Consider the following 17,947-nt stretch of genomic DNA (forward strand, 5'->3'; position numbering starts at 1 on the left):
AAGGCGTAGCTTGATGAAGCCAAGTTTGAGCATGTAATCTTGGGAGATGTGGTCATCACATCACAGCCGGTGGAAAACAATTGGGATAGGACTCGGGAAGAAATCATGTTCATGGATGCTATTATTAACGTTACTGTAGCATGAAGCAGAGCAGGACCAAGTGTTGTGGGAGCTGAACGAAGCCGCTGGAGCGATTGCGCAACACGCCTCACATGCAGCGGAACTTTTATTATGCACAGTCGCTGGTGCCGCTTCCGCTTTTCCGGTTATGAATATGAGGTAACACAGCTCTGTTTATCATATTAGATACATCTGAGTGTGTTGAAAATGTTATAACATTACTCTGTGCGTTCGCTCGGTGGCTGCTGTGAGACACTTGTTGCATACTGCAGTAAGCTAGATCGATTTTAGAATATCATATTAAATGCTGGATGGCTTGTGTTGATAAATGGCATGCAATTAATTTTAAAACGTATTGTATGATGGAGAAAATGCTGTATTACTGTTACTAAAAATAAAGCTGCATCTGATTATGCTATTTTAGCTACTTCACAAAATAGTGTTTTTCTCTGAGGCATGGTAAATCATGATACTCGCAAAAATCAAGAAAATTAGTTTTAAAGGTGCAATATATGAAAATTTTGTCCGCTAGAGGTCGCTAGAGGCCTATTCAAAACAAAGGCGTAGCTTGATGACGCCAAGTTTGAGCGCGGAATCTTGGGACATGTGGTCTTCTCCTCAACGGACGGTGCAAAAGAATAGGGATAGGACTCGGGAAGAAATCATGTTCATGGATACGATTATTAACATTACTGTAGTATGAAGCAGAACAGGACCGAATGTTGTGGGAGCTGAACGAGGCCGCTGGAGCGATTGGGCAACACACGCCTCGCGAGCAGCAGAACTTTTATTAAGCCACAGTCGCCGGCGCCGCTTCCACTTTTCCGGTCATGAGTATGAGGTAACGCAGATCTGTTTATCATATTAGATACATTTCAGAGTGTTGAAAATGATGTTATAACGTTACTCTGTGCGTTCGCTTGGTGGCTGCTGTGAGACACTTGTTTGAGATACACTGCAGTAAGCTAGATCGATTTTGAATATCATATTAAATGCTGGATGGCTTGTGTTTATAAATGGCATGCAATTCTTTTTAAAATGTATTGTATGATGGAGAAAATTCTGTATTACTGTTACTAAAAATAAAGCTGCATCTGATTACGCTATGCTAGCTACTTGACAAAATAGTGTTTTTCTCTGAGGCATGGTTAAAGCATGGAATTCGCAAAAAATCAAGAAAATTAGATTTAAACAATAAGACTAAACGTGTTGAGCTACATAACAACAATTTGTTTTCTGTCTATAAATAGATCAAAACAGTTGTTGCCTTGTCTATTAAAAAGTGTAATATATTAAAGCGTCTTTGGTGTTTCCATGGTTTCTACAAAATAAAATCGGAAACCGAGGCAGACCGAGGGTTAACGTGGGTATGACACAATTGACAGGCGACTCCTCACACGTCCCGGAGCCTTGGTTAAAATTGCAATTTTCTCATGATTTGCAAACATTTGGGATATTGTAAGTACTCAAGTGAACAAAATATATAACACAGGCCTAGTGGTTTTTGGATATTTTACTGCAAAATTCTTACATATTGCACCTTCAAGTTGCCTTTTTTCTTTGTTTTTTTTTTTGTCTTAAAAATGACAGTGTGAACACTAAGCTAACCAGGACTAAATGTATCATTTTCTTTTTTGTCTGTACCAAAAGAACCAAGAGAACTGAACAACAAGTGCGAACACACCCTTAGTTGGTCAGTTATAGGCACTGTTTTGAATGGTTGTGTTCTATGATTAATATTACTCCTGCAATCTCCTGCTTGTCCCTAGTTGAAGTAGAAATAAAGTTTGTTTTGTTTTGGATGCTCCACTGTCTACAAGTGATTACTACAACCACTCACTTGACAGAGTAATCAACCGCAAGAAAGAAAAAAATGGACTTACAGGCAGTTCACCTCCTCCTCCTTGAACAAGAGGTCTGGCATTCCAGACGCACTTCTCAGACCACTCTCTCTGTGTTTTCTTTTTTACAGGACTCAATGAGCAGTCTAAGGCACGCTTGCCTGTGGAAGGTCCTCGAGGGATGTTTGTGGCTTATTTGGAGCGGGTATTCCTGCAGTGCAGATCCTCCTTCACTGTATGTGAGGCAGAAGAGGAGGACCACTTCAGTCCCGCCACGGGCCCAGCGATGAACCCCGTGACTGCCACGGAACTAGAACCCAAGTCTGAGCCTGCCATGGACCCCACACTAGAGCCCACTCCAGCGATGGAACCAGAGTCAGCCACCACATCCATCCTGGAGCCAGAGCTGGCCACAATATCACTACAAAGGCCAGAGCTTACTGCCAGGTCAGCCCAAGAATCAGCGCCTGCTGCTCAGTCCATTCCCAAGCCAGAACAGAGCTTCCAGGCTCATGACTCCACCTTGGCCAGTCAGTCCATTGGCTCTGCCTTGGCCCCTCGCTCTCTCAGTTCTACTGTGGTCTGTCATCCCTTTGGCTCCACCGGGCTCATTTGATCCGCCAGCTCCACATTGGTCCCTTTTTGTTCTGGTTATATTGCAGACTTCTGGACCTCCGGCTGAGCCTCAGCCCTTTACCCCTTTGAGTCCACTGGGTTGCTCCTTCCCTTTGGCCCCACCTTTGTCCTCACTCCCTCCGGCATCATCTCAGTCTGCCAAGCCCCCGGCTCCACCTTGGTCCTGCAGCTCCACCTTTGACTTTCAGGCCTTCAGTGTCGCCTTAGACAGTCATCATTTTGACTCTGCCTTGGTCTCCACCTCTTCTGGCTCTGTCAGTTGGTCCCCAGGCAAAGCCGCTTTAAGGCAAGCCTCCAAGGTTAGTTAAAAAAAAAAAGGCAGTTTTTTTTTTTTTTTTATGGATGTCAATTGAGAAGAGGTTTTACTATGCTGAATAAACTTCTTTTATGGGAAAACAGTTTATTTAATTAGTTTGCCCTTAAACATTTATTTTGGATTTATCTATTTAAGAGTTTACAATGAGAAAAATTATATTTATAAGAGAAGTCATGGACAATTTTGCGAAAGGTAGGATTCAGTTTACAGCACTTCTTATCCATTTCTATGGTATCCGCCAACAGTGACTGACTGTTGCACAAGAAATTCAATGACGTCAAGGCTGTAATGTGATTGGTTATCAAGGCACACTTGATCCAATAGGTTGTTACACTTTCTCCACTGGTAGAGCCACAGACGAGATATCTTCTTTTTTTGCCCGGACCATCAGCAAGGCTCCATCCTAACTCCTCCCTATGTCAGCTCTGCCATAGGGTCTTCCTCTGCCAGCTCCACCGGTGTCCTGTCCATTGCTAGCTTAGCCATGTCCACAGTTATGTTCTGTTTATGTTTGTTCCTTTTCCTGTGCTCTATTTAGTTTTGGTTTCCTTGGTTTCTGATTATGTCCTCATTTGTTTCTATGGTTAGCCATTATGTTCTCCTGTGTCTTGTTTAGTTCCCTGGTTTGTCATGTGTATTTAGTTTTCAGGCTTAGTTGGTTGATTATTGTCATTGTTTTGAGTGGTCGTGTTCTAACACTTTAGTATAGGGAACACATATAAACTATTAACTATGACTTTTCCCTCAATAAACTCCTAATTTACTGCTTATTAATAGTTAGTAAGGTAGTTAAGTTTAGGTATTGGGTAGGATTAAGAATGTAGAATAAGGTCATGCAGAATAAGGCATTAATATGTGCTTAGTAAGTACTAATAAATAGACAATATTCTAGTAATATGCATGCTAATAAGCAACTAGTTAAAAGACCCTAAAATAAAGTGTTACCATATTACTCCTGCAATCGTATGCGTGTTCCTGGTTAAAATAGAAATAAAGTTTTTACTTTGGATGCTCCATCATCTTTGAGTGATTACTACAACCACTCACATGACAAATACATTAATGTATACAAACAAAACAATTTTTAATTAGTTAAATAATTCAGAAATAGCTCTTTAAGTTTAGTACAGTGTAGTAAGAGAGGATAAAACGTAAAAAAACAAAACAGCTCAGTTAACTGCCTGAGCCCAGCACAGCTAATCTAAAGCAGACACAATATTCATCACTGCGCTCTCCTTTCACCTCTGCTGCCAAACCCTCTAAATACACATTTACAGATTCCAGGCAGATTACATGTGGGGAGTCTATCTATCTAAATTATGTTTTCTGTGAATATTTGTGTAAGCATTTTTGTTTGGGTGTCTATGTGAGAACTCATTTCCTATGAGGGGATGCAATGTATGTGTACAGTTCCTTCTTCTGAAACAGAGGTGGCTCTCGGGTGGCCTGTTTTCAAAGTCCCACCACAGGCCACACACACATATGGCTTCTAATTCACAGACAGATGTACAAATGAATTCACCTAGAGTGAGTGGGCACACACAAGAACATATGCACACTTAATTTCATTTTAACCTTTTTTTTTTTGTAGGAGTTCCTGGGGGCCATTATGGTTTAGTAAAAACTCATGATTTCCTAAAAGATACAAACCAGTCCAGCAAACCTTATAATACTATTTGTAAACACCTTATCATAAACGATAAGACTAAAACAGCTTGTTTACATTCTTGTCATATGAAAAGCGCAGATGGGAGTGAAAAGTTCTGCGGGTGATATGTTGACAATATGCAAATTAAAGAGTCAGAGCCTGTTCATTTAGTGTTGAGTCACAAACAATCAGAGCCAATGATAATAAGGTATGGGAAATCCAAGAAAAACACAGAGCAAACCAATATGTTCAGATAATGTCTTTCTCTGGAATTTCATAATAATTACAGAGAAGAAAATTCCCTCCCTTATACCACACGCTCTCTGTTCTCTGTAGTGCCTTCTAGCAGCAACTATTGCAGCCATGTCAAGCGCAAAATGAGTTAAGAAATGTTTTTTGGGGGGTGCTAAATAATTGCGCAAATACCAGTAAATTGACTACCGCAAACCTTAGTAAATCACGTTTACTCCTCCAGTAATAATCTACACCTATAAAGTTTGTGTCTGAAAGAGAAAATCTTACAAATGCATATGCAATAAGGTCAGCCTTTAAAAATAAACTGTCCATGTCACAATTATGTTCTGTTATGATCATGTTTTCATTATATTTAGGTTCTGTCTTCCCTATGCCTGTCATTTGACCCAGTTTGTCTAAATAGTCATCATGTTCACCTTTTCTGTTAATCATCTTGTTAGTCCCTGTGTATATATACCCTGTGTTTCCTGCATTCCTTGTCCGTTCTTGCCTATGTAATGTTGTGTCCGTTTGATATCCTGTATTATCATATATTAAATACTAATATTAAAGACTATTCAGCTTAATGTTCTACATCTTTGTGAGTTCAACACAACCAAGTTGTGACAGAAGAATGGACCAAACAGTGAATTTTTTTTGCGGCATTTTCCCTTTTTTTGTGTGTGTGTTTTTCCCAATGGATCTACCAGCCTTCCAACTTCTCTGCCTGGAGCAGGGAGACCGTCTGCTGGAAGAACACACACAGGACTTCCTCCATCTTGTGTGCCAGATGCAATTAACAGACTGATCGCTCTGTTCATTCTACTATGCCAGCCTGAACAAGCGGTCCAAGGCATGCATTACAGCGGACATTCCCAGAGAAAATTTCACTGCATTTCACTGCATTCGTGAAGTTTTTACAATTCACCATTCACCATTGGCTTGGCAGAGGACGACACAAGCACTCCGCATCCAGATGGAGATACGAGAGTCAACCACAGACTGTGGACTTCAGCCTGCCATGACCTACGAGACTGAGCCTGAAGAGAGGACGGAAAAAGTCATTGCCCCGGAGCCTGAACCACAAGGTGTGTCTGACCAGGTGTGTGAGCCCACAACATTGTGCATCGACGAGGGAGGGTTTGTGGAGTACGAGGGCTGGGAGGAGAACCCCGCCTACAATTCCGCTGTGTTGGATGTGTTCGCTATGGTCGCTGGAACATTTTTGGGATTATGGGGGGTATTTGGTGACATAATTCCCCGGTTTTCCAAATCCCCACTGGTTCTGCCCAGTCCTGAACTTCCTGTTTCCCCGCAAGTTCTGTCCATCCCTGTATCTCCTGTGATCCCTCTCCTGCCTCCTCTAACAGCCAGTACCTCAGCCCTGCCTCCACTGGTACCCTTCAGCCCCTCTTCATCTCCTGCACCTAACTGTGTGGAGCTGCTTAAGTGCTTCAGGCCACCAGCTCCACCTAGTCCAGGGGATCCCCTGGCTTCGCCTCCAGCCTCTGAAACCCAACACTCCACCGCGGCCTGTCAACGCATCATCTCCGCCTTGAGTCCTCCCTCCCTCCCTCGGCTCCACCAGAAACCTTCAGCCTTTCGACTCCACCGGGCTCCCTCATTACACAGGCTCCGCCTTGGTCAGACGTCTCCTGCCTGGTGCTGCACCTTTGGTTCTGTCTGGCCCCGCCTTCCCCCTGGCTTCGCCTTCATCCTCAGTCTCACCGGCTCCTCCTCAAGTCTTCAGGTTCCCATGTTCCACCTTGAATGCAGCTCCACCTCAGTCTCCAGACTTATATTTGTCACTTTATGTATTTTTCAACAGATGGTGGGTAATCTAAGAGCTCAATCTCAATTCAAGATCAAACTTTCAGATATAGACAGCACATCAAATCTGTTTCCCCCTTGCTCTTTAGTTATATGATCAAGCAAACTCATTTTCACCAGAAGGTCCAAACATGACATTTTGATTAATTACATGGTCAAATCTTAAAAAAGAAAAGAAACATATGCACGGATGAACTGTTCACAGAAAGGTCTATAACATGCATTCACTAAAAAATATTTTAAGACTTCAAGACCTTTAAAGAGTTAGTTCACCCAAAAATGAAAATTCTGTCATTAATTACTCACCCTGGTAACACTTTACAATAAGGTTCATTAGTTAAACATTAGTTAATTTATTAACTAACATTAACTAACCATGCTATAGACTAATGTTGTTACTGTATTTACTAATCTTCGTTAACATTAGTTAATAAAAATACAGTTGTTCATTGTTTGTTCATGTTAGTTCACAGTGCATTAACTAATGTTATAAAACGGTTAGTTCCTGTCCTTGATTCTAATTGGTCTATAGCTGTGTTTTATTCACGATAAAACACGGCTATGACCACTTCACCCAACGGTTCTGTATATCACTATGCAACACCCTTAGCAACCACTCTTAGCAACGTAAACTGTATGTTCTCAACTAATATAGTTTATTGAAGCTTACTGTATTATGTAGAAGAGTATTGTGAGAAAAAGATCGAGTGAGCGAGTTTATTACCTGCATTCAGATTTATCATTTTTCTTCAGGTCAGTCCTATGTTCATAATAAAGAAATCTGTTTAAATGTCTGATGTATTATCTTGTCCTTTTAACAGTTAAGGGGTTTCCGACTGACAGCGCTAGTCAAAGCATTTGTCAGTTGCGTCTTGTTCCGTGTTCACAACAATTTAGTCTTTTCAATGTAAAAGTCTTCGCTACTGACTGACACACTCATAAAGACAGTCTTTGCCGCCATCTAATGGCGTAATAATGTAACTTCTATTGCTGTTCACGGTCAGGGACTATTTTTTCCAGCGGAAAGAAGGCTTTAGTGAAAGTTTACTTTATGAAAGTTGCATTGAAACAAATTTTTGGCTTTAGTATTTGTATTGTGTGGTAACCGTTTTGTAAAAGCAATAAGGTACTCGAGGCTAGTGCTGTATCGTGAATAAGTCACGGCTGAAGGGGTTGCAGACACTCCGCTTCGCGTCGTGCCTAACAATGCCCTTCAGCCGTGACTTATTCACAATACAGCACAGCCTCTTGTACCTTATTGCTTACTTAACAATATTTTAATAATTTTTTAGTAAATGTTGCAATTTACATTACCAAAGATTAATAAATGCTGTATAAGTGCAGTTCATTATTAGTTCATGTTAACTAATGTAGTTAACTAATGTTAATTAATGAACCTTATTGTAAAGTGTTACCCACACCCTCATGTCGGTCCACACCCGTAAGACCTTTGTTCATCTTCGGAACACAAATTAAGATATTTTTGATGAAATCCGAGAGGTATCTGACTCGTCCATAGACAGCAATTTAACCACCACTTTCCAGAAAGGTACCAAAGACATCGTTGAAATAGTCCATGTGGCTATAGTGATTCAACCTTAATTTTATGAAGTGACGAGAATACTTTTTGTGCACAAAAACAAAACAAAAATAACGACTTTATTCAACAATATCCTGCCTTCTGTGTCATTCTCTTATGCTGTTTACGTTCAGCGCTTCCAGGTTCTACGTTAGAAGTATTGGCCGATGCTGCTCACGTGAGCAGTATGATGCATGCGTGTGATGCTGATGCAGCAGCCGGCCAATAATAAGTCGGCGTTTGGATGTAAACATGGAAGCGCTGAACTGCATTCACTGCGTCAACTGCGCATGAGACACGGGGTAGAGAAGAAGTTGTTGAATTAAAGTCGTTATTTTTGTTTTGTTTTTGCACACAAAAAGTATTCTTGTCGCTTTAAGGTTGAACCACTGTAGTCACGCTGACAATTTTAACAATGTCTTTAGTACCTTTCTGGACCTTGAAAGTGGTGGTTAAATTGCTGTCTATGGATGAGTCAGATACCTCTCAGATTTCATCAAAAATATCTTAATTTGTGTTCCGAAGATAAACAAAGGTCTTATGGGTGTGGCGAGTAATTAATGACATAATTTAAATTTTTTGGTGAACTAAGCCTTTAAATTATTGTGGAAGTGCTGTTATAATCTTGACTGACTCAATGTGGAATCAATGCAAGCATTAAAGGTACACTTACGTTTGAATGCTGGATACATTGGTACAGTATTGGTAATGAGAACAGCATCATATCTCGGTTCCAGAGTGGAGGAAAGCTCTGTCAATTATAAGATCATGAAAAGAAAATATTTTGTATTTTTGTATATTGTAGACAATTTTGTGTGAAAGCACAAAACTAAAAACACACTAAAATTGTGTAATAAAAACAATGTTCTGGCCAAGTCTAGACAAAAATAAGTCCTTGTTTTGGCCAATTCTATCAATTGAGATATACATTTTAATTTTATCCTCTTACAAAGTTTTGAGTCCTATAAACTTGATCTTCAAGACAGAAGCCCAATTAAGATTAAGCCCAATCCTGTACTAATTCTGTCTTGCTGGTTTCTGGAATTGGCTTAGATTTAGTATGTGAAATTACTTAGGCTAGGATGTACACTATAGAGAGAGAAGTAAGTCTCACGAGGTGGATAGAGGAAGCTGTAGGAGATCTGTTTGTCTGCACGGTAGCTTGAGCAGGACTGACTGTAGGCAGAAGGAACTCTAATATCAGGCCGAACACAGTTACTTAAAGCCTCAGTCAGAGGGGTGAAATCTACCTGCAACAGAAGAGGCCACACAGTCAAGTTTAGACTCTAATACAAGGGTGGTGAATGTTGATCCTGGAGGGCCATTGTCCTGCAGAGTTTAGCTCCAACCCTGAAAAAATCACTCACCTGCCTGTAACTTTAGTAATCCTGAAGACCTTGTTTAGCTTCAGGTGTGTTTAAGTAGGGTTGGAGCTAAACTCTGCAGGACAGTGGCCCTCCAGGATCAATGTTCCCCACCCCTGCTCTAATACAACAGACAACACATTACCCCTTTTTTTTTTTTTTTTTTTTGTGAATTGACTACAAACTACCATAGTTTTGTCAACTGTACCTGCTTAGATACAGTATAAGATGTCCAGAGAGGCATAGACAAAGCTTCACTGTAGCCGCTAATGTAGTCACTATGATGAAGGATGAAGTATTTGGTGCGGAACATGACCGCTGGACGACCATAAGGAAGATTCTTGTTGTCTAAAAAATGAGGGGGAAAAAAAAGCAGGAGTAATCTCTTAATATGAAAAACAGAATGACAAAATATTTCATTCATTACTACATCAAATAAAAGTCCACAAAACCAAAAATTTTCATAAAGCAATAATTTCTGTTCAGAAGACTCGGATTAAAGTGCCTGATTCATATGGATTAAATTGCCTTTATGCAGGTTTTGAAGATTGAAAGTTTTGGTTGCATGGACTAAAATGGACAAAAATTATATTAATTTAATAAAAAATATTTGTGCTTTGAAAATGAACAAAAGTTTTTGGCTGAATAATAAGCCAGGCAAGGGTTAGTTCACCCAAAAATAAAAACTCTGTCAATTAATTGCTAGCATGTTATTGTCATGTGTATGTTCTGATTTTGTTTAATTATAGTTTTCTTTTTCTCATTTTCCCGCCACTAGTTTGTTTCTATTGTTAACTGATTTGAATTACACACCTGTTTCAGTTTCTGTTAATTAGCTTCCCATGTGTATTTAAGCCCTCAGCTTTGTTCAGCGTAGTCTATGTTATATATATATATTTTTGCTAAGCTTTCTCCTGTGATCTCCTGTGTGTTCTTTTGTTGATTTATTTATTTATTTTTTATTTTTTGGAACAGCCACACCTTGACAGTTATTCCACTGTATTTCCCACAAGATTTTGTGAGACTGTGGGGGGGTGGACCTTGGTCTCTTATATTATATTATATTATATTATATTATATTATATTTTATTATATTACATTATATTATATTCCTATGATAGTAATAGCCATATATTGCTAAACAAATTCACTGTAAAATAAATGAAAATGAATAATTCATATATATATATTATTTTACTTTACACTACAGTAGGGAAATTACAATAGTTTTGTCCTAATTTCTACACTTGCAAGAGCTAAACCCTTGATGGAGTTGTGCAGTTGTGCTTAATTTTACAAATCTAGTGAAATGCTGTAATCATGAATGGTTGGAAAATGTTGGAAATTATGCGAAAATGAATCATAACTGGTGCCCACTGCGTTCCCAAATGCACACTAAACAGCACATGCAGAGATGGAGTTCACTGCATTCATCCAATAGAAACAAGCTATTATGAGATGTGGAAAACCCAACGTTAAAGACCTTTTATTTTATAAAAATAAGTTTGAATATATCTTTGGTTCATTATGAAACTGAGAACACTGTTTCCCATATGACTTTCTTTCTTCTGTGGAACATAAAATGAAAAACTCTGCAATATCATTATCTTTTCCACACAATGAAATTGAGGGGGACTGAGGCTTCAATATTGTCCTTTAGCCATTGCATACTTGGAAGTAGTTTTGGATAAAAAGTCTGTTAAATGCATAATGTAATTATCAGTGAATAACTTCTGACATATAATGACTCCAGAAGACTTTGAACATAGAACACAAGTCACATGAACTACTTGACAGATCATGTTTTTTGAAAGCTGTGGTCATTATGAAGTGACGTTATATGAAACAGATTGAGTGTGAAATAGAGTGAGCATTATACATTTTTTCCTTTAGTGTTTCTTGGAAACAGCATGCAAAGTACATGAGAATGACTAAATACTGACAGAGTTGTATAATTGGGTCAGCTATTTCCGTTCAATCGGCAAATAATTTTAAGATAACACTTAATATAAACCAGAGCAGCTAACTGTTAACTGTACATCAAAAAGCTGTTTGGCATCACTAAACCATTCCAGAGAAAAGGGAAGTTAGTTACCATCAATAACTTGTCTCAGTCGTTGATTGAGCTCTTCCACTTTGTTCTGTAACAGACAGAGCCACAGTGACTCCAGGTTATAGCCTCTTACAAGGGCCACTTTCAATGCCCTCTGCCCCCTACTTTTTGAACGCAACTGCAAAAGATTAAAGGTGAAAACCTCCAGCAAGAGATCTACATCTGAGCAGAAGGCAAAAGCACTTTCAGAGGCAAGGGGAGGAATTACTATGATCCAATACAAGGAATTGGAAATATCAAAATGATCTAGGCCAGGGGGTTTCAAACTGTTCCTGGAGCCTCCCCAGCACTACAGATTTTTGGATATTTCTCTTCTTTAACCCAAGTGAATTAAGTCATCAGCTAAATAGTAAAGTATTCCATGACCAGAGCTGGGTGTGTTCAATAAGAGAAACATCCAAAATGTGCAGTGCTAGGGAGGCTTCAAGAAACTTTGAAAACCCCTGATCTAGGCAGTTCAAGAGAAAAGCAATGGCAGCCAACTATCGTTTCTGAGCAGGACAAGGGAAAAACTTACAGACATTAAAGCATGCAACAATGATAACTGATAAAAGCATGGGTACATGCACATGAAGCACTTTACAAGATTTTATGAGGGCTTCGGCAATTAAAAATAAACTATGATAGTATGTGAAATGCAACAGTAAAGACTGCTTTAGAATCTGTCCATCTACATCCTTAAACTGCAGTCATAAAATGTTGCACAATAATCCTGAATTGTCAGTTTTAAAAACAGAAACAAACAGAAGGAACTAAATCTGCAAAACTATAATTTCTCAGGAATTATGAGTAATGCTTGCTATGTGAGTGCAGTGATGTTCTGGGTCGTTGCCAGCACATTGCTGAATTGTTGCTTACTAGCCAAAAACAAACAAGCCCATCACCAAATGATATTCTGGTCCCCAAATATGATATGGGTCCCTACTTCAGTGAAAGAGATGTTTTTTGCTTGATTTATTGTCTGCCAGATAAAAATTAAAAGTCAAATTAGAAAAGTAATAGCACAATAGGGACAAATTATGTACCAAAGTTGGATATTATGGTAATTATAATCAACAGTAATAGCGATGCTTGCCTCAGCAAATACCAATAATAACCTAGCTTTTAAGTGTTTAGAAAAAACCTTTCTTAACAGAAGTGTAAGAAGATTCATAAAGATCTGAAAGTACTCTATTGCTGACCTTGTCTTCACAGGTGCAGCCCAGATCATCATTAATAGCTGTGACTAGTCCTGCAGGGTTTGGCTTGGACACTTCTTCAGGCATGCTGGGTATGTATACAGGGGTCCTTAGGAGCTGGTTAAGGCTACCATGGGTACCATTGTTAGGGGCCGGCTTCAAGCCAAGGAGATCTGGGAAGATCATGGAGGCAAAAAATTATGTGACACACATTGTAAAGCATTAAACAATCAAGTTTTATTAGAATTGCCAAGTATGCAGTTGTTATGGTACTGAGCAAATTTTTACGTTTGCTGCGGCTCCTTTTTTTTTAATTTTATTTTTTTATTATTTTTTAATCGTTTAAATTGTATATCTAATTTTCTAAATAGAAATGAATTTATTTAAATTTCAATTAAATGTATACGAAATCATTTACTTTTAATCGATCCCAGATCCTAACTGATCTCTGACGTCAGACAGAAGAGGTCTCATGCACATTTTACTCACTATGCCACTAATGCATTAGTACAGGGGTGATGAGCTCTAAACCTGGAGAGCCCCAGTCCTGCAGAGTTCAGCTTCAACCCTGATAAAAACTCACCTGCCTGTAGCTTTCTAGTAACCCTTCAGACCTTGATTAGCTTGTTCAGGTGTGTTTGATTAGAGTTGAAGCAAAACTCTGCAGGACTGTGCCTCTCCAGGACTGACGTTTGCCACCCCTGCATTAGTACATTAATTAATACAGAAAAACAGTTTTTAACTTTTCAGAGTTTTTATGCTGCTTATATCAGAAAATGCTTATTCAAAATTTTTGTATTTGCTTTGGGAGTGGATATATTTTGAGCTTGCATAATTTTGGTTGGATTTCTGTACTTAAACTGAAAATGAATGTTGGGTAACACTTTAGAATACTGATCCTTCATTAATGAATAACTACACAGGAACAAATGAGTAATGCATTATTAACACTCTAGTAACTACTATTAACTAACAAGAAACTCTGATTAATGAATTAGTAAGTAATAGTGCTCAGTTGAAGGTGGTAGTTCACTATTAGCTAATCAGTAACTACTATTTTTTTCATACCTCCCAGAGAACTACTATATACAGGTTCATAATTAATATGAATAATGCATAACGTATAATTAATTCTAAAGTGAAGATCATGGTAACCCACTAGTAATGACTGGCGTACAGAATGTTGTAGTCAGGATCAAGTCTAGAGAAAGGTAATTTTCTCACCACACATGACATTGTAAAGCTCAATATTCTCAAACGGTGGGATTTTTGTCTTGAATTTAAAAGCTGGTCCATATCCAAGGAAAATAGTCTGAAAAAAAAAAAGGCCAAAGTAAGTAACTAATGTACCACAAAACTTTAACATAACACTTTTAGCTGTAGCCATGAAAAAAGCTATTCAAACAACAAACCTGCATGCTGTTGATCTTATTGTCATATCCGTGATCACCAGCAAACCCACATTTGCCATGATTCCTTTTTGTTTCATAGAACTTTCTGTTTCAGACAAGACACATTAGGAGGAGACATGCAGCAGTAGTTAAAGTCAACATTCAAAACCTGTTGTACTAGTGTATTTAACAAATCATTCAACTAGAAAAAAAAGTATGGCAGGACTTCTCAGTTTTATCAGTGAATGTGCACTGGTGCAAGTAATTTCATTTGTGATCGAATAAAATCAAATCGTGTTCTACATTTTTGTTCTTATTGAATGGATCTCACACGCACACACGCACACACAATTTACAGTTTTGATGTCATGCTATCCATAAGAATAAAGGTGTGAATGTTCACTGGTTTGCTTTAATTACGTTTCAAAGGATAACAATTTGGTTACAAAATGATTCTCAATGCATCATGATGGGGTACTAGGAGTTAGTATTGTCAGTATCCATGACCAAACAACAGTGAAATGCAATGATTCTAATTTTGATGCCAACGATGAAAAGAAATGCTAGTGAACACTTCTAAACAAATGTTTAACTACTTTAAATATTTAATTTTTTAAAACTTTTTTTAATTACTTTAATTTTAATTACGTTTAATCATAAGTAGTTTTTTTTTAATAATTACACATTAATAATAATTTAAAACACTTTTTTCACTTTATTTTCAAATAAATAAATATAGCCTCAAAACATACAAGCAAATAGCCAGTAATAAAGAGAAACACATTAGGCAATAAACAGTTTACCAGTTTAACAGTTTGCCTTCAGTTTATCAGATAAGAGCAGTGAGTGATATCCTGTGCAGTGAAGCCCAAAATTGCCCTAATTATTCCCTTTGTCCTTTTCCATACTTGATGCAAGTTTGGATACTTGTTCGAGGGTTTTTATGTGTTTATGGAATTGGCAGCAATTACAAGATGGCTTTCTCTAGCACACACTTGCAGCACAGCTGCAGTTAAAAACTAAACTCAGTATCCATTCTGAAAACCTTTTCCCACCACCACATAAGAATTTGTCTAAATATTTATTTATTAGAGTGGGTCACAAGTCTATCAGTTGGTAATGTTGCAGATGCCATGCTTACATACATTAACATAAATACTGAACATAAAAGTCCAGTGTTTAAATTCCCTAGCATAAATCAGTATTTAGAAATCACTGAACATGCTGAGTGAAGCTGTGTGCTAGAGCCAAATGGCTCGACTGAAGCTCACTTAACCTCAGTAATCACTGTGCTGTAAACTGTCCATTTTTAATCAGTGTAAATCAGACACTATGTTAAATCCAGAGATTCCAGCAATATGTCTTAGTCCCCAAAGCATGCAGCATCTTTAAATAACAAGATACCTGCTCATAAATATACTATTTCATTTTGTAAAACCTGAGTAGTTGATTTAACTGTCTGCTTCATGCAAGGACCTACAGGCCAGGTGAGACTGCTATATGAAGTAGTTCACTTCACGACTCTGGTGCCACCGATTAGACAGGACTATATCTCTACCAGTCTGCCTGAAAGCTTTCTTTCATTAGGGCTCTAGTGTCAGCCAAAGCAAACGAAGGAGGGTGTCCCAACACGGCTGTGAGGAACCGTCTCTGGACCAGCCTCTCTTTTTCTGCATTCTCATCTATGGTGGAAGTGTTGTAAACCTCTGGGTAATTTCAGTGACCTCATTGATTTTCTGTTTAAGAGTTCACAGCTTTTCATTTCACTATGGTGTGCTTTTAAGTGTCTGAAGTTAAGGGCTAAAATAAAAAGGTAGCAACTGAGTAGCATAATACACAGCAAAAAAAATCTTCTATCAGTTTTTTTTTATCTTGAATACGGAAGGCGGTCTGGAGGAAGCTAGATATTTTACTTCATAACTTGTTAAATATGGATATTTTTTTACACAAACACAACAATTCACTTCAGAAGGCCTTTATTAACCCCCCGGAGCTGTGTGGAGTACACGTTTATGATGGATGGATGTGGATGGAAGCACTTTCTTCAGCTCATACTCGTGCCCCCTTTTCACTGCCATTATAAAGCTCGGATGCATCAGGATATTTATTAATATACACTATATTGCCAAAAGTATTGGGACACCCCTCCAAATCATTGAATTCAGGTGTTGCAATCACTTCCATGGCCACAGGTGTATAAAATCAAGCACCTAGACATGCAGACTGCTTCTACAAACATTTGTGAAAGAATGGGTCGCTCTCAGGAGCTCAGTGAATTCAAGCGTGGCACCTGTGCAGTAAGTCCATTCGTGAAATTTCCTCACTACTAAATATTCCACGGTCAACTGTTAGTGGTATCATAACAAAGTGGAAGCAATTGGGAACAATAGCAACTCAGCCACGAAGTGGTAGGCCACGTAAAATCACAGAACGGGGTCAGCGCATGCAGAGGCGCACAGTGCGCAGAAGTTGCCAACTTTCAGCAAGTCAATAGCTACAGACCTCCAAACTTCATGTGGCCTTCAGATTAGCTCAAGAACAGTGCGTAGAGAGCTTCATGGAATGGGTTTCAATGGCCAAGCAGCTGCATCCAAGCCTTACATCACCAAGCGCAATGCAAAGCGTCAGATGCAGTGGTGTAAGCACGCCACCATTGGACTCTAGAGCAGTGGAGACGTGTTCTCTGGATTGACGAATCACGCTTCTCTGTCTGGCAATCCGATGGCAATTGCCTGACTGCATTGTGCCAAGTGTAAAGTTTGGTGGAGGGGGGATTATGGTGTGGGGTTGTTTTTCAGGGGTTGGGCTTGGCCCCTTAGTTCCAGTGAAAGGAACTCTTAATGCTTCAGCATACCAAGACATTTTGGGCAATTTTGTGCTCCCAAATTTGTGGGAACAGTTTGGGGATGGCCCCTTCCTGTTCCAACATGACTGCGCACCAGTGCACAAAGCAAGGTCCATAAAGATGAGTGATGAGTGAGTTTGGTGTGGAGGAACGAGTCCTGACCTCAACCCGATAGAACACCTTTGGGATGAATTAGAGCGGAGACTGCGAGCCAGGCCTTCTCGTCCAACATCAGTGCCTGACCTCACAAATGCGCTTCCAGAAGAATGGTCAAAAATTCCCATAAACACACTCCTAAACCTTGTGGAAAGCCTACCCAGAAGAGTTGAAGCTGTTATAGCTGTAAAGGGTGGGCCAACTCCATATTAAACCCTACGGATTAAGAATGGGATGTCATTAAAATTTATGTGCACGTAAAGCCAGGCGTCCCAAAACTTTTGGCAATATAGCATCAGAAAGAAGAAAGTCATATACACCTAGGGTGGCTTGAGCTCGGGCTAATATTCATTTGAAAGTAAACTAATCCTTTAAGAATTTTTTCTTTGAGTATCTTATAAGAAACATTCACAAACTTATTCATTTTAACGATGAAGACTGATATTTAATTATGTGTTAGGTTATTTACCGTGCTATGTGCCATTTCCTCTCAACCATCAAGTGAATCTCCTCGATTCTGTGGTTGTTGGCATAGTGCAAACGTCTGGGAAGGTGCTGCTTCAAGTATGGTTTGAAGTGCTGGTCTGGCTTTTTACACTGTAGGAGAACCAAGTTTCATGTTTGGTGATGTAGAACAGTGCATTCTGTACCAAAATATCCCACATACATTTTAAATTAAACCATTCAAATAATCAA

General features: G+C 38.9%; 1 protein-coding gene across 2 annotated transcripts in view; it reads right to left on the bottom strand.

The window, feature by feature from the left end:
- The window catches only part of enpp2 (ectonucleotide pyrophosphatase/phosphodiesterase 2), a 44,694-nt gene that overhangs the window by 8,600 nt on the left and 18,147 nt on the right, over positions 1 to 17,947 (bottom strand). Inside the window, exons 15-22 of one of the 2 annotated variants that reach the window (XM_051865318.1) lie at positions 17,721 to 17,848; positions 14,272 to 14,356; positions 14,084 to 14,171; positions 12,863 to 13,032; positions 11,664 to 11,709; positions 9,777 to 9,916; positions 9,319 to 9,454; positions 8,878 to 8,955 (exon numbers count right to left, since the gene is read on the bottom strand). In XM_051865318.1, coding sequence (XP_051721278.1) covers positions 8,878 to 8,955; positions 9,319 to 9,454; positions 9,777 to 9,916; positions 11,664 to 11,709; positions 12,863 to 13,032; positions 14,084 to 14,171; positions 14,272 to 14,356; positions 17,721 to 17,848 — 871 coding nt within the window. Of the gene's footprint in view, positions 1 to 8,877; positions 8,956 to 9,318; positions 9,455 to 9,776; positions 9,917 to 11,663; positions 11,800 to 12,862; positions 13,033 to 14,083; positions 14,172 to 14,271; positions 14,357 to 17,720; positions 17,849 to 17,947 lie in introns of both variants that reach the window. The other variant, XM_051865317.1, reaches the window with a different exon arrangement.

This window comes from Ctenopharyngodon idella, chromosome 16, assembly GCF_019924925.1.
Source record: "Ctenopharyngodon idella isolate HZGC_01 chromosome 16, HZGC01, whole genome shotgun sequence".
Classification (NCBI taxonomy): domain Eukaryota; kingdom Metazoa; phylum Chordata; class Actinopteri; order Cypriniformes; family Xenocyprididae; genus Ctenopharyngodon; species Ctenopharyngodon idella.